This window comes from Perissodus microlepis, chromosome 14, assembly GCF_051167445.1.
Source record: "Perissodus microlepis isolate ML-2025 ecotype Zambia chromosome 14, ASM5116744v1, whole genome shotgun sequence".
NCBI classification, from domain to species: Eukaryota; Metazoa; Chordata; class Actinopteri; order Cichliformes; family Cichlidae; genus Perissodus; species Perissodus microlepis.
In genome coordinates this window covers 4,857,127-4,883,617 of record NC_140474.1, presented here as the reverse complement: position 1 = coordinate 4,883,617, position 26,491 = coordinate 4,857,127, and the positions used below count along the sequence as shown (strand labels likewise).

The window sequence follows — 26,491 nt, the reverse complement described above, 5'->3', positions numbered from 1 at the left end:
AAAAAAAAAAATCTCTGTCATGGACAGTGCACAGGAGAGGTGGAGTGGAGATGCAGGCTAGATGCACTGGGTGTAGACGGGTGTCAGGGGTGACGTGATTTATGACAGAAAGGTAGTGATAGCGAGAGTAAAAGAGAAGCTCTCCATAACCTGCTGTGATGTATGGTTTGGAGACAGGACGTGAGGCCAAAGACAGAGGAGTAGATGATGTTTGTTGGGAGTGAGCAGGATGGACAGGATAGAGGCAGCTGATCCACAGATAATCCTGCAGTGAGAGCTTGTCCTTTAATAACACAATTTATCTGCAAAATAACAAGTTTAAAAATAAATGTTATGGATAAAAAGTATAATCTACATGCAAAATATAGTTTAGTAGAAACATATGCATATAACAGGTGTCATTATATGACCCCCTGCTGGTCTCTAGTCTTTGTTTTTAAAGGTTTAGTAAGCAAAAGACCATTTGACCTGAGACTTGTGTAGTGTTTATTAACTCAGAGTTAGTGTTTATACTGAGGGTTGTTGGAACATTAAGAAACCCAGTGTTCCTGTAACTGTGTGGTGTATGGAGCACATGATTGTGGCCCATACACCATCTCTTAAAATGTAAATATTCAGCATAAATTCTCATAGATTTATTTAAAAAAAAAAAAAAAAACTTAAATAAAAAAATCTAGGTCATTCACAGTGACATTGCATTTGTTTATTTACCATTTTCTTAATTAACTTAATATGAAGTAAGATTAGATTAGATGAAACCTTATTAATCCCTCGGGTGGGTTCCTCCAGGAAATTCAGGAAATTGAACTGCAGAATAAGTCTGCAAACTACATCAAGTCCTTGTAATTTATCTTCTTGATAAATAAACACCCGAGTATAACCCACTTGTGTTAAATTGAGGTCATTTGTTTTTTTTGAAGCAATAAGCTCAAGTAATTTCTTTAAATGCATCCAACTTATTAAATTTTACAGCAACTGGAAGTAGGAAGAAAACATTTGTCTTTATTTTGCCAGTAAATAAATTATTCAACTTAAAAAAAAATATATTTAAAACAAGCAAAAACAAAGCAGTACTCAAAAGAAGCACTCTCATCCCACTTTGATTTTTTTCTTTTATTGCCAACACACACTTTTAAAGTCCTTCCTTGATGTCATAGCAAACATTCAGCTGGTTTTCAGGCTGTGGCTGATTGTGTTTAGTTCAAGTGTTGTCATCACACAAGGCTACAGTAAAATCTGACTTCTGTGCAGTGCAGGCCGGGTTTTCACATGAGACAACCAAAAGAAAAAGAAAAGAATCACTCACAGTCTTTTAACTTCAGCTGTGGTTAATCCAAATGTTTCAAATCAGAGTAAAATGCAAAAATCAGACAATATCTCTTTAAAAAAGGGGAGGGGCATAAAATGAGATCACACAGGAGGTGACACCCTTGTTTTTAGTTGGAAAAAGAAATTTTACATTGAGAAAAACTCTGAAACTCTGCTCACACATCCTTTCACAGTGGTGAACGCTTCCTCATATTTACTTTTTAAACCCTCGTTTTCTTTGGGAATCATGTCATTAATACATTTAACGAGCTGTGGGATGTTTCTGCAGTTGGGTTTGACTTTTGTGGAACATGTTGCTGAAATAAAATCTAAGGTTTATTAAAAAACGATTTGATATGTTGTCTTTGTATTGTTTTCGTTTAAATAAAGATACAAACTGAAATGATGGGATTCTCTTTATTTAAATTTCACATTCTGAACAGCTTGTTTTTGGAGAGAGTGAATTAGCTTAAGAAGTTACGGAAGTTTAAAGGCGTCCACTTATGCTTATTTCCATATTTTGATGATTGGGTTCTGATAGAGTAGCTTTGCATGACTCGAAGATCGAAATCATTCTTATTTTTTTTGTTCAGTCTTTCCCTTCATACTCAAAACAATCTGCTTTCATCCAATTTTTATGACCTCAACTAAATACTTATATTTACTGCTGTGTTTTTTTTAATCTTAAAAATGTTTCCCCAACAATTTGTCAGTTTCCTTCTTTGAAAACCTTTCATAGTTTTCTGTAATATAATTTGCCCATGTGTGTGGTAAAGATCATGGAAAGTTGTGAGGAAATATATTTATGTTTTTAGACATTACGGGTAAATTCCCATTTCTAATCCCTGTGTTGTGCTTAAAAGTGGGAATGAATCATTGTGATGTTTTGTAGTGAACCACAGCTAACACAGCTATAATGCAAAGATTTACTGCTGCAGAAGCCCTGAGACAGACATTTAATGCCCAAACTGACAGCTCAGCTGATGTAGGAATGAGTCCAGTCGACTCCTTTTTGCACAAAAATGATCAAAAACTAATGAATAAACAAATGACTAAGAATATTATAAAATGTCTGTGTAGGTTCCCAGTCATCCAGGTCATGGTATTCTAAGGAGCTTGGATTTTTTTTTTTTTAATTTTCTTGAAGATGTTCCACCTCTCATCAGAGAAGCTTCTTCAGTTCTAAGACATATCTTAGAATACGTCATAGATAGGGAAACAGTATAGGTACGATAAACACAGATAGAGCCATTTAAAACAAGTCTGTCCATTTCATGCGTTTCTATTATAATATCTGGTACTGATGCAAAGTTTATAGTCTCCTAAAAGATCAGGAGAGTAACCTTAAGCTAAATAATGGGGTCATAAATGACACTACTCTGTCATTTTAGCCAGTAAAATAGCTTCTAACAGTACATGTATATGACATACAGTGAGAAGAATAAAAGGTTCCCTTTATTGAAGACTGACAGCTTGTGAAATGATGCAGTGAAACTGAAAAACCTCTGAAGAAATTCAAGTTTGTCAGCCTGTATAAACAATTCAAGTGAGGCTCGGGTTCAGCCCGTAGTCTGACAGGCAACAGGTATGCTTACCCTCTGAGTTCAGTCTGTTTACATGGTAATAGTTGAAAACTAGCACTTAATACAAAGCAGAGCTGAAGCTGATGGAAATTCAGTTAAACTGGAGGTGTTCAGTTCTACATAACTGACATATTAAACAAAAAACATTAAAGTGATTAGAAAACGAATTCTAAATTTCTCAAAGTGTGGCCACACAGGGAAGGATGCCTTAACTTTCTTTGAATTCAAACCCAAAGTTGTCAAGTAAGCAAAGAGTGAGTGAGACTGAGCTCGTCTGTTGTTGTTACTATAGCAGCAAACCTTGCAAACATTAACAAATAAAGCTGATGCCAAAAATTAACAAGACAAAAACCCACAAACACCAAAAAGGATTTGTACAATTTTCTGTGAGGGCTGAATAGAAAGGACATCACAGTTACAGTAACCCACCCTCTGGAAGCCACAAATACATCTGACGGATTGGTATGAAGTTGTTGCAGATACCTCTCATTATGAGTTAAAACTTATAAACTTCAGAACAAGTGAGAAGATTACAAACATCATCTGGATTCATGAATGCCTGAGCTAAATTTAGAAGATTTAGATTTGTATGTCAGGAAGTAGAGCAGGTCATCTTATAATTGTAAAGTTGTTGGTTCCCTGGCTGCTCCAGTCTAGACACCAAATATCCTTGGGCAGGATACCAACCCCAAGCTACTCTCCAACACATCCATGGGATGATGAATGAAAACTATGCTTAAGAAAGCACAGAATAAAAGTGCTTATATGAATGAATCAAGCTGGGGTCACAGGATAGAGCACTTATGTGCGCTACCCTGTGACCCTGACAAGGATAAACAGAAGAAAATGGATGGATGGTTGTTATTTTAGTCTTAAATTTTGAAGACAACCACCAGCCCGGCTATGAGCTCAGCATCAGTAGGATAATTTCTATCAACAGTCTGAGAAAAACAATAATTAAATGGCAGATTCAAAGCTGAACGTTTTGTTTCAGTGCCTGAAACATTTTTGGAGGTTTGTAAGTACAAATCCAGCTTTGTACCTTGATGCCCTTCTGTAATCTCACTGGTGACATTTCCCCCCTCCAACTACAGATTAACAAACTTGAATTTCTTAGTTTTTCACAAGTTATCATTTCTGAGTACCCACCATCAAAAAAATGATTTTCAGACCAAGTTTCTGTGATTTTTGGAACTTCTTCAATCAAAACGACACAGTACACCTTGAGGCCAGAAGTTAAAACTCAACCAGAAAAAGATGCTTATCAGAAACAATAAACAAAAGAAGGACCCACCCCAAAAATATTTAGTGTGCTGGGTCCAGTTATTGATCCATTTCATCCAGTTAGCTGTATGTGGATTTGAGGATTTCTGCCTATAAATAAACCCAGCTAGTGATGTCACCGATGACTGTGGATCTGAAACTGAATAAATCTGAAACAGCAGTTTAAAAACAAAAAAAGGAGATTGAGTATTGGTGGGTTGCAAAGCAGGTTGCAGATAACCTGTAAGCAGGGTAAAGCAGCCTAACACATGCACAGTACGAGACACACAGATTAGATTCTCAGAGGTTTTAACTATCCTAAGAGACGGGGATCATGCATGCTGACCTGATAGTCGTGGAGCAATTCTTCTTTTTTAGATCTTTATAGGCAAACCAAACCTCTAAAACCACCGGAACAAGCGGAATAAGAGGTCAGATGGTGCACCATATTTGGGATTTTGTGCCAGTTCTGCTGTACGTCTCTGTGCTTTGTGTGACAGATTACTGCAGGTTTAACTGTTTAACTCCTCAACTCTGACAGAAAATAAGAACAAAGCAGCCCAGCACTGAGACTTAAGAGTTTTGGGATAGATTTTTCTCTTCAGAAAACCAGAGGAAGAAACCCCCTACTGACTAACACAGAGACAGATGATACTGAATATAATTAAATGAGTGTTTTTCCTCACAGATCACACAAAGAAAGAACTCATTAAAGTCCCTCAGTGTCCTCAAATGTGTTTAAAAATACAACAGAGCATCATCTGCAAAAAACAAAAAACAAACAAACAAACAAAAAAAAAACTAAGTGAGCCAGGCCTGTGCATAGAGAATAAAACTGCATATAATGCGACTGACATGTGGAGTTAGTTTTATCTCAGGTGAAACCTGAGGCAGACGGCCTCACTGCATTCAGAAGAGTTCACAATAATCAGAAAACTCCAGCGTTTTTTAAAATGGTTTTTTTTGCACGTCAGTGTGTAAAATGGATTATTCTCAACATCAATGTGTCGCAGTAACAAACTTAAAGCGGCTTCAGCATTTTGACAAAATTGCAGATAAATCTTTATGTGGAAAGTGAAATAAATTAGACTAACAGTTTTTTTTTTTTTGCAGGCTGAAACAGAGGAGAGAGTGTCAGTAAGTCAGTACTGTTTAAGTCAGTACTGCAACGGCAACAGACGTGTTTGCAAAAACAAGGCAAGAAAAAAAATGGACAAAATAGTAACATTCCTCATAAATACAGAATAAATATTAAAAAACAAACAAACAAAAAACAACCCCACACATTCACAGTCGTCTTTCTTTTTCCTCACTGCTCACAGGATTTGATTCTCAGTTCAACAAGAGCAAAAAGATTCCCAGTGCAACTGATAAAAATCAGCCACGTTTTTTTTAATATGAAGGGATCACCTCCGGAAGGTGAGCTTGGCATCAAAACGTAGCTAAAAATGAAACCTTTTCATGCCATAACATGGTCTGATCCTCCACCTATCCCTCATGGTGAGATGACTACTGAAGGTTTACCCAAAACGCACTTTTTCTCCAGGATACCAAAACCTGGTTCTGTTACTCGGAATTATAGACATTAAAGTAAAAATAGTTTTGTAACCACTGGAAGTATGATACACAGTATGGGACAGGGATAGCTCAGTAGGTAGCGTGGTTGCCACATGATCGGAAGGTCGGGGTTTCGACTCCTCCGAACAGCTACCCTGAGGTACCCCTGAGGAAGGTACCGTCCCTATAAACTGCTCCCCGGGCGCTGCATTGGTGGCTGCCCACTGCTTCACTGGGTGAATGGGTTAAATGCAGAGGAGTAATTTCACTGCGGGGACTAACACATTTTTTACATTGCATTACTATGCCGTGTCCAAAAACCATGGAAAAAACTAAAACTCTGTTAAGATGATGACACATGGAGTGGGTGTGAAGTTAATCTGGAGTTATGAGGGCTCGAAAATGCTGGAAATTAATAAATTAAAAAGTTCAATCTTCCACTCAACCCTGTGTACGTTAAGGGTCTGCAACTCGCCCCTAAGTGAGTTGCAGACATAGTGTGATGTAAAGTTTTACATGTCTTCATTAAATACACTAAAGTAATTTTACAGAAACAACATCTGCTGATTGTGAGGGGTGGGGGGCACTGATTGGTTCTCCATATTTACCTCAGCAGCTTTTTATTCTCTATAATTCACTGTGGCTGATCTCGCATTCACTGACCGGTCAGCTGACAAAATACATTTTCACACTCATTTTGAAGATGTTGCAGAGGCTACAGCACCAAATTACAATCAGGTGAGAAAGAGTAGAAGAAGAACTCGTTACTTTTAGAAGGTTGTTTCCTGTTTAGTGGAATTTTTGGTGCCCTGCACCAATCAGACACTGGATTATTGTTTATCCTCAACACATTTCCTCGATTTAAGTTGGCCTTATGTGAGTATAAGCTTATCAAATGTTTATAGATTGTATGGAAAATGCTAAGATTTTGGTTAAATATGATAAAACAGCCTCTGTGCCTTTACTGTATGTAACATGGTGTTTACTGCAGTGCGCGGTCACCTCCCAAAGGTCTCTGAATTCTTTAACATAGGGAAATAGCACATTAGCCTGAACAGGAAGTTCATAGTTGTCTTTTTTCTTTAAGGTGTCGTCCTGTGCCAGATTTATGACAAGTATATAAAGTGTAATGGATGTGCTGTATAGCACATCTGCATATTTTCCTTTGTAATTTTACAACTTTCATCTCTAAAAATTATTGTTTTGGTTTGACCCCCTGACACATCCTGTGATTTTGTTTTATTTAATTCCCCCTAAACGTTTGGAGCTTCACCTGTGTGGTGGCAGGTGTTTCTAGGTCCTCATTATGGTAATAAAAAGGGAAAAGTTTTCACTTTTTCAGCATTTACTCCAACTCCATTAGCATGGAGCAAATTCAGAGCTCTGGTGTGATGAGAAACAATTGTGTTGTTATTCTGGACCAAGTGTGTAGAATAAGTTCAGCTTGTTTTGAGGCAGTCACCAATCTTTTAAAGGCTTTTGTGATTCAGAGACAAACTGACAATTCTAAATAGTTTTTATGTCCCGGTGATAACGGAACTAAAGTTATGGCTGCAGAATCGTGAGAGCTGCTTTAAAGGGACTAAATTGTTGCTTTGCTTCAAACACTATGAAGGTTTATGGGCTGAAGGTGATTTGTAGGTTTCTGAGAGTTCAGGCAGAGAGGAAGAACAAAAGGGCAGTGCGCACACATCACACAAACTCAGACAGTGTTCTGCTTTGGAAAAAGGTCCAAACACCAGCAGCTCATTCAAACCTTAAGTAAAAGCAACCGAGCAGCTGTGCGGTTTTCTCTAACTGTGCAAAAAAAAAAAAAAAGAGACACTCTTAGAATGAATGAGGTAAAAATTTAGACACTGAACTTCCATCTGAGTGCGTGCACAATCCAGACCTCACACACTGGGGCAGTTACACTTTCTCGTTTTGTTCTTGAGGCTCTGCAAAGATGACGTCACCTGCAGCCCGGTCAGGGGATCACAAAGAAAATATGAATACCAGCATTTAAATTCCCAACCCTTTCTGATACAACCAAAGTGTGACAGATTCTCCACTGAAGGGGGAAAAAAAAATCATAGAGCAGCATGCTGTTGAAAGTGCACACACACATACAAACACGCACAACTAAAAGATCAGATACACACCATGCACTCAAACACACACACACACACACACACACACACGATTTGGCAAAATACTCCTCGGTAGTTTGAACTCGTCTCTCTCCTCCTCGATGGCAGCTTTCACTCTGCATTCCCTCTTCGAGTATTAGATCAGTAGGACAGGAGGGATGCTAAATGGCTGCGGCTAACATGGCAGCCGTCGCATGAAGTGAAAGCAAAGGACTGATATCAGCTTTGTTCTCCTTTTCTGCCCTCACTCCTCCTCCACCTCCTTCTCCGAAGTCCACTGCTGATGAAAGTAAGGCAGGAAGTATTCAATTACATCACTATTTTTTCTTCTTCTGAGCTGCTGGCGGACGGCGCACGCCGCCGTTCCTCTCCTCTGAGCAGACACTAGAGGGCAGCAGGGACAAACACACGGCCAGATGACTCAACGCTACGGCTTGAAATGACACTCCGGTAACACACTGGTGTCTCACAAACACAAACAATAGCCACACTTTTGTTAAAAAGGCTTTTCCGTGTCCTTCAGCGCGCTCCCAGCCCTCTTCTCCTTCTTCAAACACATCCTTTAAGTCCTTGTTTGTCTCATCTCGTAGGTTTTAAAGCGCCAGATGCAGGCCAGTTGTAAAAAACAGCAAAACACACACTCCGTCCTCGCTGCCTAGGCCATGTAGATGAAGGTGTTGATGTCCGCCTCGTCCCTCTTTATGTATTTGTGCTCGATGAGCCACTCGATCTGCTCTTTTATCATCTTTTTCTGAGGCAGAAACATGTTCTTCAGGATCTCCACCAGCTCCGTCTGCAGCTGGGCGTTGCTGATCCGCTTCCTCATCTTCATGATTTGGATGATGGCCTCCTGGAGAGGAAAGAAAAGGAAATGTTAGAACTTTACAGCTGTGTAGACCAGGGATGGACGACATTTCATTTAGAGGGTCGTACTGATTTAAGCCTGGATTATACTCTGTTCCTGTTATAACTCTTTGAAGTCTGCCTCCTAGGCACATGGGCATTTGGTGAATTGTGGCGTAAATTCTCTACGGACGCGTCTGCACACAGGCATGAAGACGTCCACATGGACCCTCGTGCTAACTGTCTGATGAAGTCATTTACATTTACCGTTACATTGCCTTATCATTACTCTGTAAAATGTCCTGAAACGCACTGTCACATAAACCAACACAAATCCCACATAGATAACTACTGAGGACACACATACGAACTTTCTTGTAGTATTTACATGTGAATACAAAGGTAGGTAGAAACAGGTAGAAACGGAGGCTGTGGCTGCTGTGCTGAGGTCAGAGTGCACTCAACCTTAACGACATCTTAACGGGTTCTTGGCTAGCTTGGCGTTAGTATGCTGGCTGTGCAGATGTTTGCTGAAGTTGTGGTCTTTTTTTTGTTTTGTTCAATAAAAATAATGTTTATATCTCCACTCCTCAAAGCTGTACCACGTCACAATTTTCTTCCTCCCACATACAAACTGAAATCAGCTGATTGTAGCGCAAGTGAAAAACATGAAGAAGAAAAAAAGAAATTGTTTTATTTTTTTCTTGCCCAGCTTCCAGATAACTGAACAACTTTTGTAATGCAGGTAATGACGTCAGTATAACTGTAATGAAATTAGTGAATTTAGTAAAGCCTGACTGTGCTTTACATTAATGAAAAATGTGATGTGATAACGGCAACACTCAGCACTGTTGTCGAGCCGTAACCTGCTCATGCCCCAGATGAGCTGAACAGAAGCAGCAGAGTTGAAGCATCTCTGTCCTGCAGCCGTCAAGGCTGCACACAGTCTGTGCGGGTGGAGTGTTTCTGTACCTGAGTTCTGAGTATTCTGAGCTGAACGATTCCTTCATTCTCCTCTTCTCTCATTCGCTCTGTGGTCAGCTGCAGACGGCCAATCAAATTGATCTTTCCCCGCTTCTGAACTTTGGAGTTTTTACTGAGAAAAATGTCGACATTTAGACACAATAATAACAATGAAACATTTGAACATGTCCACATCATTTCCAGAGGTTAAGATTTGTATAAATGCCAAGACCTACATGAGAGAGAACTCCTGGTTGACGTAGAAGAGCGTGCCGTCTGTGAAGTCTTTGGGTGAGCTCACCGGGGGGTCGTAAGACAACACCTGCCTCTTCAGCTTCGGGAAGGCGACCAGAGACTGCACAGTGAGGAGAGAGCAGGAGACCTGAAGTTAAACTTTATCATCATTATCAGCCACAAATACCACGTGTTAAAGGACAGCTTGACTCTTATTTAATCACCACTGATTTTCTGTGGGCATAACTGTTGCTAAGTTTCAGGATGTTAGGTGTTTTTTTTCTTTCCCTAGAATCGGTTACTGGTGTACGCTTAATAAGTCCATTCTTGGTCTGTTCCCATCTTACTTGCAGACGTACAGACCGGCGTTCACAGGCTCCTTCTCTGTGGAATTAGCTGCAAAATAAACCAAACCTAAAAGAGCTGCTCACGTTAAACAGCATTAAGCTCATTTTAACTGACCTGCAGACAGTTACTTCATGGCTGCTGGAACATTACTGCCCCCTTGTGGCCAGATATAACTGTGACAGTTACCTGTTACTATGTTTTTATGTCATGTAGTATTTTCATTAATGATCTTACATGTTTAAACTTCTTTCGCGTTGTTGCATGCATTATTAATCTATGTAACCGCTGCTGGTTGACCCGATGCCTGCCTTTGCCGGAGCACTGCTGCAAAAGACATTTTTAATCTTAAGAGTCTTAAAATAAAAATGTAGTACAGGCAGTGCTAACAGCGCTGAGCACAGCTGATTCTGAGTTCAAACCTGCCTGTTGTCCAAAAGTTGAGAAGGAATAGATGTCCTTTCACTTCTCAAACAAAGTTAGACACAATCTTCCCTTTTATTTTAGAAGTCTTTTCACGTTTTAACCAAATCACAGTGTTGTTTAAACATCTACCGTCTCCACTGGGTGGATGGCTTTGCAATACAGGCATCGTTATCTCTACTACAAGTTACGAAGAATTGATGTAACCTCAGTAACTTTTAAATCCTCTGTATTTCTGGTCTAACTTGTAAGTGGAGAATTTCGGTCTGACCCAGAGTGTTCGGCGTAGCTCTGCGTCGGGCAGCTCTGTGGCCAGTTTGAGGTTCTCAAAGCTGATTCGCTCTCTGGGTCTCTGATTCCAGGCAAACAGCACAGCGAGCTGGAACGTCGTCACCTCCAGGTCGTACTGCCCCACTTCATTTTTAAAGGTGATCTGATCAGAGCAGAACCAAAGGACAAGGAAGGAAAGGTGAGTAGTCTAAACCAGCACTTCCAAAAGACTGTCAAGTTAAACTCTTTTTCTAACTTTTCCACATGACCCAAAGAATCCCTGTTTGAAAACTGGAAAGTGTAAACAGAGGTGACCAGAAAAAAGATCACAGAGATAACAAACGTCTGAAGGAGAAAAGTTCATGAAAATATGAGTAAAACTGAGAGAGTATCACCTGAGCGCGAGAAAATGCTCAGGTGTGCACACATGAGTATCATTTAAAAAGGATATTGTCAATAACTTGTGTTCTTTTTATTTAATCCAGTTCTTTTCTCATGTATTTATGTTTATGGACATTCTTGCATCCAAGTTTCTTATAAAAGTCCTGTTTGATAATAAAATTGAAGATTTAGAGTTCCCTTAACTCCAAATATCAGGCGTTCTTCATAACAGAAGGCGTTAAGAAACAAAAATCTTCTATTTCCTAATTTGTAAAAATCAAAAATACAATGTAATTTAAATTCCCAGAATCTCCCACACTGCTATATTTCTAGGGCTTTTATTCTGAAATGTATAGACAGGAAGATGCCCTGTTTTTTGCACATGCAGAAAAAATTAGAACAAATTTGTATGGATGACAGATAAACAAAGAAGAGATGAGAAAAACAGAAAAATGTATTCAGATTTTAGTTTCCAGGAGATTCGTGTTTTCCGCTCTTCATGGCAGCAGGAACTCTGCTTTATTCCACACACTCACAATGCCGTTGGACATGAGGTGATGCCAGTGGAGCTTCCGACCGCTGTGATTCCTCTTGTAGAAGTCCTCTACCTCGGGGATCAGGTCCTCCAGCTCTGTGGGCAGCGAGACGAAAACCTTCTCACTGCTTCGTGACCAGGCGCCGGCGTTCAGGATCTTAATGTTCACGCTGTCCGCTGCACGGAGAGGAAAAGATGAAGTGAATAACCAAGAGAAACCGTTTACACTCGGTTTAATACGTGACACGTCATAATCAAATTGTGCTTTAACTGCTTGAGACATGTGCGGCACCATGCTACACATAATATCGCAGACATATGTCATAGCTAACGCACGTTAGCATAAAAATAGTTGCGCTGTATGCTACAGTGCGTGTGTGTGTTACCTGGCAGTGCCAGCTTGTTGTGTTTGTGCATCTCTTTGAAGACCTGATTGAGGTCCTCTGACACCTTGATGTCCTGAAACATCCTGGCAAGCTTGTTCACATAATCAGCAGGCATTCCGACTTCCTACAGCCACACACAGACACACAAAGGAAGCAATAAAATCAGACAAACGGGTAATTTGATTGATAAACATCAGATTTACATCACATGGCATGATGTGATAAAATATTTAAAAGAACCAAAGTCTTCGTCTCTATCAAGTAACCAGTTTTTCTGCGTCGGGAAGAGCAGATGTTTTGCATAAGCACAAAAACATAAATCACTTACAGGACACCCAGAAATGATAAAAGCACTTAAAACTGGCTTGATACTTTAATTTGTACTAAAGCATATAGTTAGGGCTGGATCAGGTGACCCTGAATCCTTCCTTAGTTATGCTGCAATAGGTGTAGGCTGCTGGAGATTCCCATGATGCTCTGAGTATTTCTTCTTCAGTCACCCTTTTCACTCACTATGTGTTAATAGACCTCTCTGCATTGAATCATACTTGTTTTTAATCTCTGTCTCTCTTCCACAGCATGTCTTTATCCTGTCTTCCTTCTCTCACCCCAACCGGTCGCAGCAGATGGCCCCGCCCCTCCCTGAGCCTGGTTCCGTCTGAGGTTTCTTCCTGTTAAAAGGGAGTTTTTCCTTCCCACTGTTGCCAAAGTGCTCACTCATAGGGGGTCATGTGATTGTTGGGTTTTGCCTGTATGTATTATTGTAGGGTCTATCTTACAATATAAACTGCCTAATGTTGTGATTTGGTGCTGTATAAATAAAACTGAATTGAATTGAATTTTGCTGCATTAATATATTGATGCGATATTAATGCATATGTTAACATGTCGCTGAAATCAGTAGTGATTTTATGACTCTGCTGCTGAAAGTTCAAGAAAAGCTGAACTCACTCTCAGCCACTCCACCATGTTCTCTTCAATCTCGCTGTCGGCCGAAATGTCCAGGATCAGGCGCCTGGTCAGATGAGCTTTGTGGTAACGCATGAACACGTCTTTGTTCTGGACGTATTTCAGCACCAAGAGCTGCAAGGATGGGAGAGAAAAGCATGAATCTGCGAGATAACGAGAGAAGGGGAAGTCATAAATGGACTGATATGCTTTGAGATTAGACTCACCACTTCTTTGAGTTTGAGCTCAATTTCCTCTGAGGTCAGTTTCTTGCTGAGCGGGGTTTTCCTTAGCAGCATGTCACAGTAGTTTGCCAGCAGCTCCGGACACTTCGACTCCGGCTGAGTCTTCATTCCCACTCTGATTCAACAAGGAAATGCATTCACACATTTATGCACACACACACACACACACTGTGACCAGTTTTAACCAGCGACGAGCGATTTAAGACCCACAGTGGCCAAACATACCCTTTCTGTTTCATCGGCAGCTCCAGTTTGAAGATTGTGGCATCATTGACGACCGCTTTGTAAGCCTGCGAGGTAACAGAAAATACCGCCGCAATGAGAAAAACAATTCTTAAAATACCAAAGAGCCCTAAAGCCTTTCAATTTCAGACAATAAATTGAAACAATTAGATTTTTTCACTAGTGGTTTTAGCAAAAGCACAGCAGACTAAAGATTCCCGAAGTCCTTGATAAACCAGCTAACAGCTGAACAAAATAACATGTGATGATGTTTGATTTTTTACTGTAACCCTAACAGAGATCCCAGCAGCCCCCACCTCCAGTAGTCCATGCTGTTCTGAGTTAAGACGTTCTGTTTATTTTAGCAGAAACCTCCTCGAATCAGCACAGATCAGGATGTGACAGTACGATGAATCCACATGTGTGAACACCGGATCACTTTTCTTCCCGGTGGATTACATTGGATAAATAAAGCTACAGTTAAGTTCTTATGAACCTGGAGTATTCGTGTAGAACCCTCCTGCTATTCTGAAGCTGTGCTGTAGCACCGACACTGTAAAAGTGAAACCTGTTCATATGAACTTTGACCAAAATACCAGCCCAAACGCTGCACCTGACCCTGACCTGTGAGGAATACACAGGCCTGCACATTCTCATTTAAATATCACTGGATATTTAAACTTAAAGGAGTGACTTCTTTGGAAGTCAGATAAAACAGACCTTATCTCTTGCTGTGAGGAAGCGTGGGTCGTCCTGGAAAGCCTCCTTTACCAGCTTACTGAAGCGGTTAAACAAAGTCAGCAACTGCTCCACATACTTTTCAGAGTCCTGGACAAACACACACACATTAAAAATGACTGAGCATGCTGTCAGAGCAGACCTCGAATATTAAATTTCACCTCTCATCTTTCAAACATGCCAACAAACGGCTCATTCCATAAAAAAATACAAAAAATGATTTCAAATCTCAAAAAGGTTCCCACTTAAATGAAGCCATGCAAGGTTTATTCATACTATGAATGTTTCCCGAGTACAACAAAGGAGTCCAAACCTTGCACTTAAAGAAAAAGAGCAACTTTAAAAGTGCCAGATTTCACCCGTACACTTGTAACTATGTTAAATGTATTTGCATGGCTTCATTAAATAAAAAACATTGAGCCGACTTTGAGGGGAACAGCTGCAGGAACTGACTGATTCTTCCTCGAGTGACCGTGGTTGCTGAAGTGTGTGTTTGTGCACGTACAGTAGTGATAGTCTCTGCAGCAGCCACCATGTCCGCTAGTCCAGCACTGATGATATGCTCCTCCAGGTCTTTCAGCATGGGCTCGATCCCGTTGGGAACCTTGTCCATCAGTGAAAACATGAGGTGCAGCTCTGCTCCAGAGAAAAGCAGCGTCACACACTGGACAAGAAGCACGTGGGATGAAACTAAAACTTCCTGCTCTTTCTGGCTCATGGAAAGCCCAGATGGCTGAGGACTGCCATAATCCAAGTCCTCAAAATGATTTTTGCCAACTTAAAGAGTAAGCTGAACTTGTTCATGAAATTATAAATCCTTCTACTAAAAAAAAAAACTCGTGTCGTAAATGCTCACGAGCCCTGACTGTGGTTGGTGAACAAACAGCTCTACATGTAGGAAACCAGAGCAGAAGCAGTTTCTACCTTTAAATCTACCCTGACTGATGCAGCAGTGAATTTCAAAGCCACTATTTTCAGCAGATGTTATATTTTGTAGTGCGAATCAACAGAGTTAGCTTCAGCAGTGACGTTGCTGAGGTACTCACTGACTGTCTCGTTGCGTTTGATCATTCCTGGACATTCGGCGAGGATTGTCTCTTTGAACGAGGTCACCAGAGCGTTCACGCAACACTCCATCAGCTGTGAGGATACACAGAACATACAGACTGCCGTTAGGACAAGATATAAATTAACAGGCAGCACGTACATTTAACAAGACTCCCGAAATTCAGTTTAAACTGAAACCAACACAGGAAGTGACCCTAAAAGAAAGGCCAAATGAAGGAAAGCACACACAGGAGGGTTCAACACAACCAACGGATGACTGAGAGAAAGTTCAGTGATGAGCTGCTGACCTGAGGTTGTTTCCTCACGACTTCACAGGTGAAGTTGTTGTTACATCGTCTTGTTACAACTACTTGTTACTTTCACAGGTGAAGTCGTAGGTGTACAAGATATAACAAGTTTTTTTTCTTGCAGTCAGAAGTTTTGAGTTAAAGTAAGCATACACAGGCTGCAAAACATATTTAGGAGCCCAAGCAGGCCCCATTTTTCCACAACAAAATATGTGACAACAAACAGAAGTTTGAAGCAAAGAGCCAGCATGGCAACCAAGATGGTGAAAGCAGGTGGAGCTGAGTCAGCACCAGCTGTGCTTTTTACTGCAGTCAGAATTAAACCTGAGGGGGTAAAGGGTCCATGGCAACCCTTTCTTCATGAAAGCACCTGTTCAACAAGCTTAAACATGAAGAAAAGCATCTCCTTCTACCTTCAGGTGTGTCGACACAGCGACAGCACAACTCAATTAAAATCAAATGAAAGCCGTTTGATTTCAGGTGAACTCCAGAAATAAAAAAGCCGTCTCTCTTTCTGGCAGCGATGCCTGCAGCATCCAGGCGGGTAGCAGAATAAACTTTAATTAGCTTATTCACTATGTTCATTTATTCATTATAACAGTGGCTCTCAAATTGGGGTGCCTGGACCCCAAGGGCTCCACGAGCCATATACTGGGGGTCTGCGAAAACATGTCGTGGCACATAAATATATGTGCATCACCCGGGGCTGAGCTAATTAGCACAATGGACACATTTTTAAGTCCAAGCCAAACCAGCTAAAATTAGAAAGTATGACGACAGTTATGTTTGAGTTTGGCTTTATCGAGAATGATGATGGAAGACCAAAATGGGTCTTCGAGTGGTAGCAAATGAAGTCAGCCAAGCTAAAGCGTAAAGAGTTTTATCACCATGAGGATCGTAAGGCGGCCCTTGGAAAACTTTTTACCCCCTTTAAGGAGGAGTCCCTGCCTCCCAAAAGTTTGCGAAGCTCTTAGTAGAAATAATTTTAGCCCAAAGTCATCTGGGATGAGCTCAAGCCCTCCCTCGACCGTGAAATGGATAAGCTGTTAGAAAAATGGATGGCTGGATGGATCGATACTAATTATTGTGCAGAATTAGATCATGGAATCAAAAATATAAATCTGCTAATTTGTTGGTTATATACATCAAGAAATACATAAATTATGAAGGCAAAGAAATTAACATGAGCTTTCTCCACAGGCCAATAATCTTATCTGTCCTACCTCGGTGTCATGTGTACAGCACAATCAGGCTCGGTTATGATGTTCTGCATCAGTACACTGAATATAACGTGAGCAGATGATGGGACAGTTTGGAAACACACGTTCAGGACAGTAAAAGAACTTCGGATCCTCTCAAGGACACTTACTGCTTGAACAGAGTTACATTCACGACGTGTTTCTAGATATCTAAGCGCTCTCTTCTCCTCCTCCCTCAGCTTCGCATCTGCCTGTAAGGAAACACACAGAAACACAGAAAATGAAGATTAGATTCAAACAGCTAAAGCTTTTATTAATGCACAAAGCCAGGAGCACAACTTTATTCTACGCTCTGTCCTCAGAATGTTTTAAGGTGGACTTCCGTATTCATTAGTGCGATCATTTATATGTATCAGTACTATTGTGCCGTACATATTTCATGTAGTTCTGGACACCGTTCTGCTGCAGGTAGGATGGCGCCTGAGTTCTGTAGAACCTCTCTGTAGAGTCCAGGTAGGCTTTCTCAAAGTTATCCCTGTAGATCTGCAGCTTGTCCTCCGGGTTAGAGCACAGGTTGACTGGTGGGAGAGAAGTAAGAAAGCGTTTATTTATATTTTTCAAGATTTTTTATAAACTATGATGACATATTGGGGCTACTGAAGGCTGAACACAGTTTGTTTCCTCATAACTTGACATTTTCACTGTATATTTTTTACATTTTTTTCCTTTATCTTTCCTAAATTTATCACTTTGATTTCAAAAATATTGTTTTTGGCTCTTATTATCATTATTTTATCTTCTCTTCCGAGGCAGATTTGAACATCCACCATTCATGGGTTTTACAAATTGGATAAGCAGTGATGGAGCGCCCCCCCCGTGTCTTACCGTATGACTCTCGTACGCCTATCACGAGCTGAGAGTCAAAGGCCTCACCCAGCCGCTCGGCGTGCACCAGCTTCATGGCGCTGTCCTGCAGGCGACTCTTAATGTTTGAAAAGATCGACTCGTTCCACGTGTCCAGCATCAGCTGTGAAAAATAAGGAGGGAGTTAAACAATAATACCATCAGTTTCCTGCAACCTGAGAATAGTGAAGCCGAATTTATTTATGAAGCGCTTCTAACAAAACCTCCTGCTTGCTGAGTCACACTCCCTCACCCACAACATCCCCCTCACTGCCGAGACCACAGAGACCTCACAGAGATCAAATAAATATCGTATGAGTCATGTTTTAAGCTGTTCACTGATTCGAGATTTCGAGGCTAACTGACCCTTAACTGCTCTCCACCGTCTACATATAACAGTTAAAATTCAATGTTTTCTTCTGCGTGAGCCTCTTCTTTCGCAGCCTTTCTGCCTTTTACTATTCTTCCACTTTGATATCTGCCCTCCCTACTAACCTTTTCCACTTATGACTTTATAAAGTTCATAAAAGGCTTTGTCTTCTTTCATCTAATCCCCTCCTGCTTCTTTAGCTTTTCTTCACAATCAGCCGTCCACACCAGCCACCGTGTTTCCCTTCTGCTTCCTTTTGTGCTTCTGGTTCCCCAGCTCATACGTTGACCTCTCACCTTGCGTACAATGCTGTCCTCCATGTTGGTTTTCTTGTTGCTGCCTTGTTTTCCCATCAGTGTGATCTCCAGCTGACAGAAGGGTTTGGGCAGGATGTCGCACTGGGTGAAGAACTTCCTCCACTCCACAATGTAGGCTTTGAGGAGAGCTGTGTCGTCCTGGTGGCTCAGCACTCGCTGCGAAGACGGAGGTGATATGGATCAACCAGAAAACAAACAAACAAACACACTCAACATGTCTGTTTGTCCCTTTCCAGAGTAAGCATGACAATTAAAGGTCACATCTGGTGGTTTTCATGCGTTTTATGGTCATGCTTGCTTCTAATAATTGATTAGTCTCTTATTTTGTACTAATTAGCAGATATCGGTGTCTGTAGTTGTACAGTATATGGATGCAGCTTGCTAACCAAACCACCTAACTCTCAAAATGTATTTATATAGCACTAAATCACAACAACTGTCATCTTGAGGCATTTTATACTGTAAATAATGGACCTGGATGTCAGAGGCCAAATGTCTGATGAGGTCACATTGAAACAGGATTTAACCTTCCAGCTCCCCATCACCGATTTCATGACATGTTGTGGGGAAATCACAGTTAGCAAGTGAGTGTAAAGAGGCTCCTGGTCACTCTACTGAAGCAGGTCCCTTCTCTAAACCAATCACAGTACTCGTAGCTCTGAGAAGATGCCAGGAGCGAGTATGCAACATGTGGAAAAGGGCAACTTTGGACAATGACCCCGCCTAATCCTCCTGACATGATCTGCGTTTATCTGCTTACAGCTTGTGCTTGTTTGATGAAGTCGAGGATGTCGTCTTTGAGGGCTTGGTGGATTTTGGCTGGTCCTTTGTCATCCCATAGACACACAGCGTGAACATCTCTGGAGGACAGAAAGAGCACATCTGTGAGGCTTTAGACCTGAAATTTTTTAATGTAAACTTAAATTTAGAGTAATCTAAGCTTCTTCATAAAGCTCCTTTCTAGGTCAGAGGTCACCAGCTGCCTGACAGTAAAAAGTGCAAAGACAAAGCAAATACAGGTGCTTAACACAAACACCGAACCCCCCAAAAGAGTCTAAAAACTTTAACCCAAAATACCCACAGGTCTTAATGACAGTGGAAAACCACCCTCGCAACCACATCTGTGTCCACATGTGTTTAGACACCTTTCTATTATAACTTTCTGTAATAACATCCAAGCTCCTCCGTGCATGGACGCTCGTGTTGCAGCTCACGGCTGTGAAATTACTCAAACTTAGTGCAACATTCACTCCCTGCAATGCTACTGCATTTGTATTCAGCTCAAATAATTATTTTCCAATTAAATCATAATTAAAATACAAAGACATTCACTTTCAAAATAATTTTTAAGTTCAATAAATCTGTTTACGTGCTTAATTGAGTTACATCTCAATAAAATACTTCTGGCTGTTCCCTTATTTCCCACGAGGTCACCACAGCAGATGGATCTGCATATTTCATTTGGCACTGATTTTATACTGGATTCTGTTCCTGATGCAACCCTCCCATCAGTCCAAGCGTTGGACTGACACTAGGAGTACATTAGATTGCCCTGACACCCCCCCAAGGCTGGGCTTTAATCGTTACAATCACAACATTGATGATAATAACTGATTAGAAGAAGCCCCACCTCCACACCACAGGACCTGCTGTTCTGGAAATGTTCAGGCCATTTTTTCGGCTTTCTCTTTTTTCTCACTTCCCAGTTTGCTGCACTGTGATAAACCTGAACCTGATCTGGATCCAGGATTTTTTTTGCTCTCTGTGTCACTAAGAAATGAGGTTAGATAAGAAAATCTGGAGGTTTGACATCATATCTTTACAAATACATATCACATTAAAATAAGAACAACTGTGAGATGTTTCCTTCATGTTCAAAAGAGAATAGTCCAAATAAGCCCAGATGCAGATATTATTCTGGATCCAGGAACTCCAGCGTGATGTGGAGAAAATGTTGTTTGCTGGTGGATCAAACCAGCAAACAACATTTTGCTGGTTTGATCCACCAACAAATGGTGGGTTGAGCTGTTTTCTTGGATAACTGAGTTTGGGGACTTTCTCCTGCTCGCCACGTTTATTTAATCCTTCTCACCTATAACTAAGAACCTTACATATGAATGCTCTGTGAGCTCCTGTCTCCACATGAAACGTTATAAACTTGCTAAAATTTCCATCAACTGTTGGACCACTCTCTCTTCAAACATCTTTGGATAAGATAAGAAGTCGCAGTAAAACTCTCCACGTTCCTGTTCTGCTATTTTCATCATATTTCTCAATACCAAATGACAAGTCACCAACTTCCTATTCACCTCTTTTGGCCTCCACACAGTTCAAGTTTAAATAGTGCAAAAATCACAAAAAAAAGCCTTGCAGGGCTTTTAACCTATGAATCACACGATCTTCTGCAATCTTTGACATTAGACTGAAGACTAGATAAATGAAATTCTCCAACAATCCTTTTATCCTTTTATGATTTAACACAAATTTTAAAGACAAAAATCATCATATTTTCATGAGCAAACAGGTCAAAGCACCGGTGGAAATATGCCTTTATGCCCTTGTGGGTTTTACTTGCAGCTGCTTCTTGTTTTCTATTCTATGAAGCGGTTATGGAAACACAAACTCCACACTACTTTGAGGATTCCCACATCTTCAGCCTTTGTAAGACATGTTTAATGCTACTGTGCATTAAATTCAGGACCAGTTTTATAGTTACCAAAACAGAAAAACCAACAACAAGTCTCCAGATGTTCAGGTCTGTGAGCTGTTAGGTGTCCCTGTTATTACTAACAACAAACTGCTCTGAGATGTTTTGGGCTACATCAGCTGCAAACTTGCTGTCTCGTCAGAAATGTTCTGGACTAACAGACTTAGCAGAACAAAAAATAGGGTTAAGTCTATTTTATTGCCTCCCATTGGGGGTAACACCAACATGACCACACATGCACACATGAAACAGGCACACATTAGTAAGTAAAGATCTCAATTAGCTGTTTAATTCACAAAAGGAAAAAAAATTCATATAATGCCCATGTTTACACAAAAGGAACTTGTACCTCCTTCAAGAAACCGACAGAGTTCGTGGGCCTGTCCACTCGTGCTTTATGGGAGGAAATATCAGAGTTACCTGTAACTAAACTACGAATAACAGTTTTCTCTGAGGTTTCCACAACACACTGGTTAGTCTGGAGTCTAGCACAAGGATTTGTGTACAGAGATAACAAAAAAGGTGAGCTAACGCATGTCAGAAAGGCTGAATTTAAAGGGACTGGCATTTATACCACATTGATCTGGCCTTCTGATTACCACCCACTGAGCTATTTCTAATAAATGAATCTTAAAATACTGATATTAATACATTAGTTTTAGGTGAACAGAGGGCAACAACATGACTGCTCACTTTCTCAAGGGCTCCGTATGTAGAAGTGAATTTCCCCATTTACTTTCTCCACTGACCTTTTGGAAAATCCTAAATAGAAATTTTTAAAGTTTGAACCAACCAACCTGCTCCGATTTGCATCATGACCATTAAGGCTGTGATTTGGGGAAAAAAAATTGTACAAAACCATGTGCATAATTACTTTTAACTGTGAAGGAACAACTCATTACATAAAGGACTACAAATCCCAGATTCCACAGAGAACGACTTCCACCCTTCTTGAGGTTATTCCTTTTCATTATCGTGGCGTGTGCAGTAAAAATAGCGTCGGACCGATATGCTGCAGAGCTTCATTCCCGACTAATCACCGCTCTTGCAGTTTCTGAAGTTTTGCATTCACTAAGTGACCCGACGTGCACTGGTTTAAACATTTCCATGGTAACAGCAACCTGCACCAATCAGTCGTTATTTAAATTTAGAATTGTGGGTCAAACAGTTCTTCTTCATAACATTGCAAATAAAATGTCTTTTTTTTGGTTAAAACACAGCTGATATCGTATGAACGTGTGCTTTCTACAGGAGCGCCTAGCATCATTTCACAATATTTCAGTCCACTTCAGGTGGTTACAACATTATGGCTCATTATCAAAATTCCTGTGGAGGACGTGAACTGGATTTTTACTTCCAGAATCTCACTGTTGTGCTCTATAGACTCAGAAGCTTTGAGAGTTTTGAAAGATCTGCAGGACCTGTGAAAGCATTGCAGAACAATAACAACACCTGTTGAAGAACACCTGCATGAAAATGAACTAATAAAGCAGCTGTTTCCAGAAATGTCAGCAGCTGCTGTGTAACTAACGGACAAAGCAAAACAGCATCACTTACGAGAACAAGTCGAACCACTGTTGCTTGGTGACAGCTTCCTGTCTGAGCAGCTTGAGGACGATGGGCCGCATCAGATCCCACTTGTCCTCAAACTGCAGGGACCCCTTGTTCTGCAGGAGAGACACGGGATGGGTGGGAGTGGGAGGAAGAAGAAAAACAGCCATGAGAACAGAGGCGTGAAGACAGAAAGCAAGACTAGGCAGACGTACACAAATACAGACAAACGACCACAGGCCAGTGGCTGCAGTGAAGTTTTTAATATTTTTACATAAGCAAGACTTTTAAACACTCGTGTGACACCTGTGGTAACATTTGCTGTTCAGCTGCACACATTTATATAAGATCTGGAAGAAGGAAAAGACGACTTTAGAGCAGAGGTTTTCAAACTTTTGTGATAAAGTCACAGCAAAGTGCAAATCAGTGTTTGAACACACACTTGTATTTACATCTGTGCAAACTTAGAGACACTATAAGGAGGACTTATTGTATCAGAACAATATAGGGTTTAACCTTTATTTATTCAGGTGAGAGGGATTTAAAATGGCACAAAAACAACAACCACACAGAACCACTGACTGAAACAGAAAGGTTCGGTTTCATTTCTTAACTTAAAGACTACCACAGCCACCAGTTCTTTCAGCTCTTTGTGTGGATTTCTAACAAACTGAAAAGCTTTGAGCCCCAACTCTGTCCTGACTTTGGGGACAAATATGTGTTAAATATCACGAAAACAAAGGCTTCACTGATTACGCTTTTTACACGTACACAGATAAGAGGAAACCAACCCAAGCGTGTGAGAAAAGACAACCACTTAGCTGTACTTGCATTTTGTCTTCTCTTTTAAAGAGCTATGTACCATTCCATTTATTTGAGCGGAATAAATAATTATAACCTTTAATAAATTTCATCATCTTATTCTTTAGGAGCAGATGATCCACTCTAATCTAATAACATTAAAAAAAAGCTTTTTTTTCAAAAGTAGTAATTATTTGTTAAAACCCCCCAAAAACTTAACATTCATTTTGGACACAAACCTTCAATGTGTGTTTTAAAGACAAATTCTGATCTATAATTATGTCTTAATGCATGTATGTTGTGATCAATTTAATTGAATTCCCTTCAGCAGTTTGATCTTAGTAAGATTAGGTAACATTTAGCCATTTGAAAACAGCATGAACCTCCACTAGCATGCAGGCTGTTGTCATCACCTAATTTATTTATTTCATTTTGCTCAGTTTCAAACCATCCATCAAATGGTTTTCCAGCCCTCTGTGAACATTTTTTTTCTTTCTTTAGCTGACGGGTGATCGGTGCTGGTAGTTAGCTGTGGTTTGAGCCACACGCAAAACAAACCCCAAAACAAAATGATCCTGTTACACCCACTTTGACTTCCTGGTTTGTCTCTCACTCTCATAATCCCCATCATCCAGTAACTATGAAAACAGACCGAGCTACCTATGACAAAGGTTTTATCTCCCCCCCCCCCAGGGGAAATGACTGTGTACTGTTACATTACTTTATATGCAATCTTACACAGTAATAATAAAATATTGGTTGTTTTACATCATTTGGGAACCACAGATTTAGAGTACTGGAGCACTTCTCATACTCTTTCTTCATATCTGCCCATCTAACACTTCATTTAAGCAATCAAAGCAAGGTTTTTGGAACAATGACTCGATTTTAAGCACTCTGCAATGTTTAAGGACATTCATGGACTTTGATACATTTCAGCACTTTGTCACATTTCTGTTCAAATGTGCAGGGCTATGCTCACTGTATTTAAGTCAGGCTGTTTTAGAAAGAGGGAAAAGCTCCCGACCTCAAGATTTTTCCTCTTGGCCTTTTCAACAACCTCTGGACCGTAAAATCAGAGAATTGTGGTGCAGAGAGAATGCTGCTCATCCTCTGGAGCTCATAATCTGACACAGATCTGACCAATTTACGCTCCTACCCCCACCTAAAGCCATGAGCTCTGGGTAGTGACGAAAGAATGAGATTGTGGATACAAACGCCGGAAATGAGCTTCCCCTGAAGAGTGTATGAGCTCAGCCTTATGGACAGGGATAAGGTGAGGGGCTCTGTGATTTAGGAGGCACTCAAAGCAGAGCTCCTGCTCCTTCACACTGGGACACACTGGAGAGATCAAGTCTGCTTGAAAAACAGCACGTGTGTTTGCTCATCAAGTCTCCCAACAGTGTGACAGCAGTTAGGGTCAAGGGTCAGATGGGAGGGGAGCCGCCTGTCGATAATTATGTTCAGCACCGACCTGACCGCCTCTGTCATAGGTAGCCCGGTGTGTTATTAACGTTTGCTGCTGGAAGACATTATGTTTAATGGAGGCTTTTGTAGATTTAGCAGGTTTCGGTTGCAGAGGGAGGGTGTCGGTTTACCGGCTGTTAGATCGCTAAAACCAATTAAGAATAAAGACCTGGCCAAAAGAAACGTATTTACGGTTGAGCTGCGGGGTTGACGCGATGCCCTGTCGGTTGATTTTCTCCCCGAACCGTGTTTCCCTGGCTTCAAGCTGGCTCCGGCTGTCGGTTCGTCGTCGCCGGCTTGAGGTGACCGGCTAACGGCTACGGTTTGGCTCGAGTTAAGAACCGCAGGAGACGGGCTCAGTTCTGCTTCTGCTCTGCTGGAGCCATACACGAATACCGGCCCAAACGGACTCCGATATTAACACCGGACAGACGACAGCGGTGACAACTGTGACTTCAGGCGCACCTATTTGTACATTTAATCCGTTTATTTAAAAATTAGCGCGCTTTTATGCAAAACACGGCACCGACAGCACATATCTCCGTTAGAGGCGTGAACACACACTGAAACGGAGAGACTGAATGTGCGCACAAGCATAGGAAATGCGATATATTCGAGAGCTTCTTACCTTTAACAAATTAGACGTCGCCATGTTTCTTCAACTTATCACCTCGCAGAATCTCGCGAGACTCCTGCTGGAGCCGGCTCAGCATTAGGTAATGTCAGCCGGCACAAAAGGAGCGTTTTTACTGTGAAATCTTCCCAGGAACCTTATTTCACACACACACGAAGGGGCGGAGGGCTTGTTCTCGTGGATCGCGTGTCACAATTAGTCCTAACAAGTGCAACAATAAAACTGTGTAATAACATGGACTTATAACAACAACAACAGCATTAATAATAATGTTGACTCTTCTCTTTTGTGGTTGCTGTATAACTTTTTGGAAAGACTTTGAAAAGGATTAGGATTATTATTTTAGGGTGACATTGTATTAATAACCTTTTATTGAAATAGTTTAGAGGTGGTAAATATTTATATGCTATACTGTTTGTGTCATGCTGAATATTGGAGAATGCTTTTTATATCTCATTTTAAATCTTGTTCCAAACTGACATTGAGTTTTATTCTTAATCTGAAATGTAATTGTTATGTATTGTTTATATGATGGTATGTTGTACATGTGTTGTATGATGTAGAGTTTCTTTTTTTTATTTGCTGTTATTTGGGATGGTGGGGATGAATGTTCACTCACAAATAGTCTTTCAGCCCTGTTGAGATTCTTTTGCTTTTCCTGCAGCTGACGGGTGGAGAGGTTTAAAGTAAATATTATTTATTGCAGTGATTTCTGTATCTGAACAAAGAAACAATTTCTAGTGCTTTACTGGATGATCTGGATTCATATGCAAACCATTTGTTTTACTATGAGATTTGCTTTCATTACAAACAT

General features: G+C 40.6%; 1 protein-coding gene across 1 annotated transcript; it reads right to left on the bottom strand.

The window, feature by feature from the left end:
* Window positions 1-982: 982 nt before the first annotated feature.
* On the bottom strand, window positions 983-25,771 carry LOC146373247 (cullin-5-like). The gene is made up of 19 exons (XM_084950788.1): window positions 25,672-25,771; window positions 22,782-22,891; window positions 19,278-19,377; window positions 18,497-18,673; window positions 17,813-17,954; window positions 17,360-17,505; window positions 17,098-17,178; window positions 15,420-15,513; window positions 14,879-15,009; window positions 14,356-14,463; window positions 13,639-13,703; window positions 13,396-13,528; window positions 13,172-13,303; window positions 12,221-12,344; window positions 11,836-12,011; window positions 10,920-11,081; window positions 9,883-10,001; window positions 9,656-9,779; window positions 983-8,690 (listed from the first exon to the last, which is right to left on the bottom strand). Exons 1-19 carry the CDS (start codon window positions 25,693-25,695, stop codon window positions 8,496-8,498), a joined length of 2,343 nt encoding a protein of 780 aa, XP_084806914.1. The 5' UTR covers window positions 25,696-25,771; the 3' UTR covers window positions 983-8,495.
* Between the last annotated feature and the right edge of the window lie 720 nt (window positions 25,772-26,491).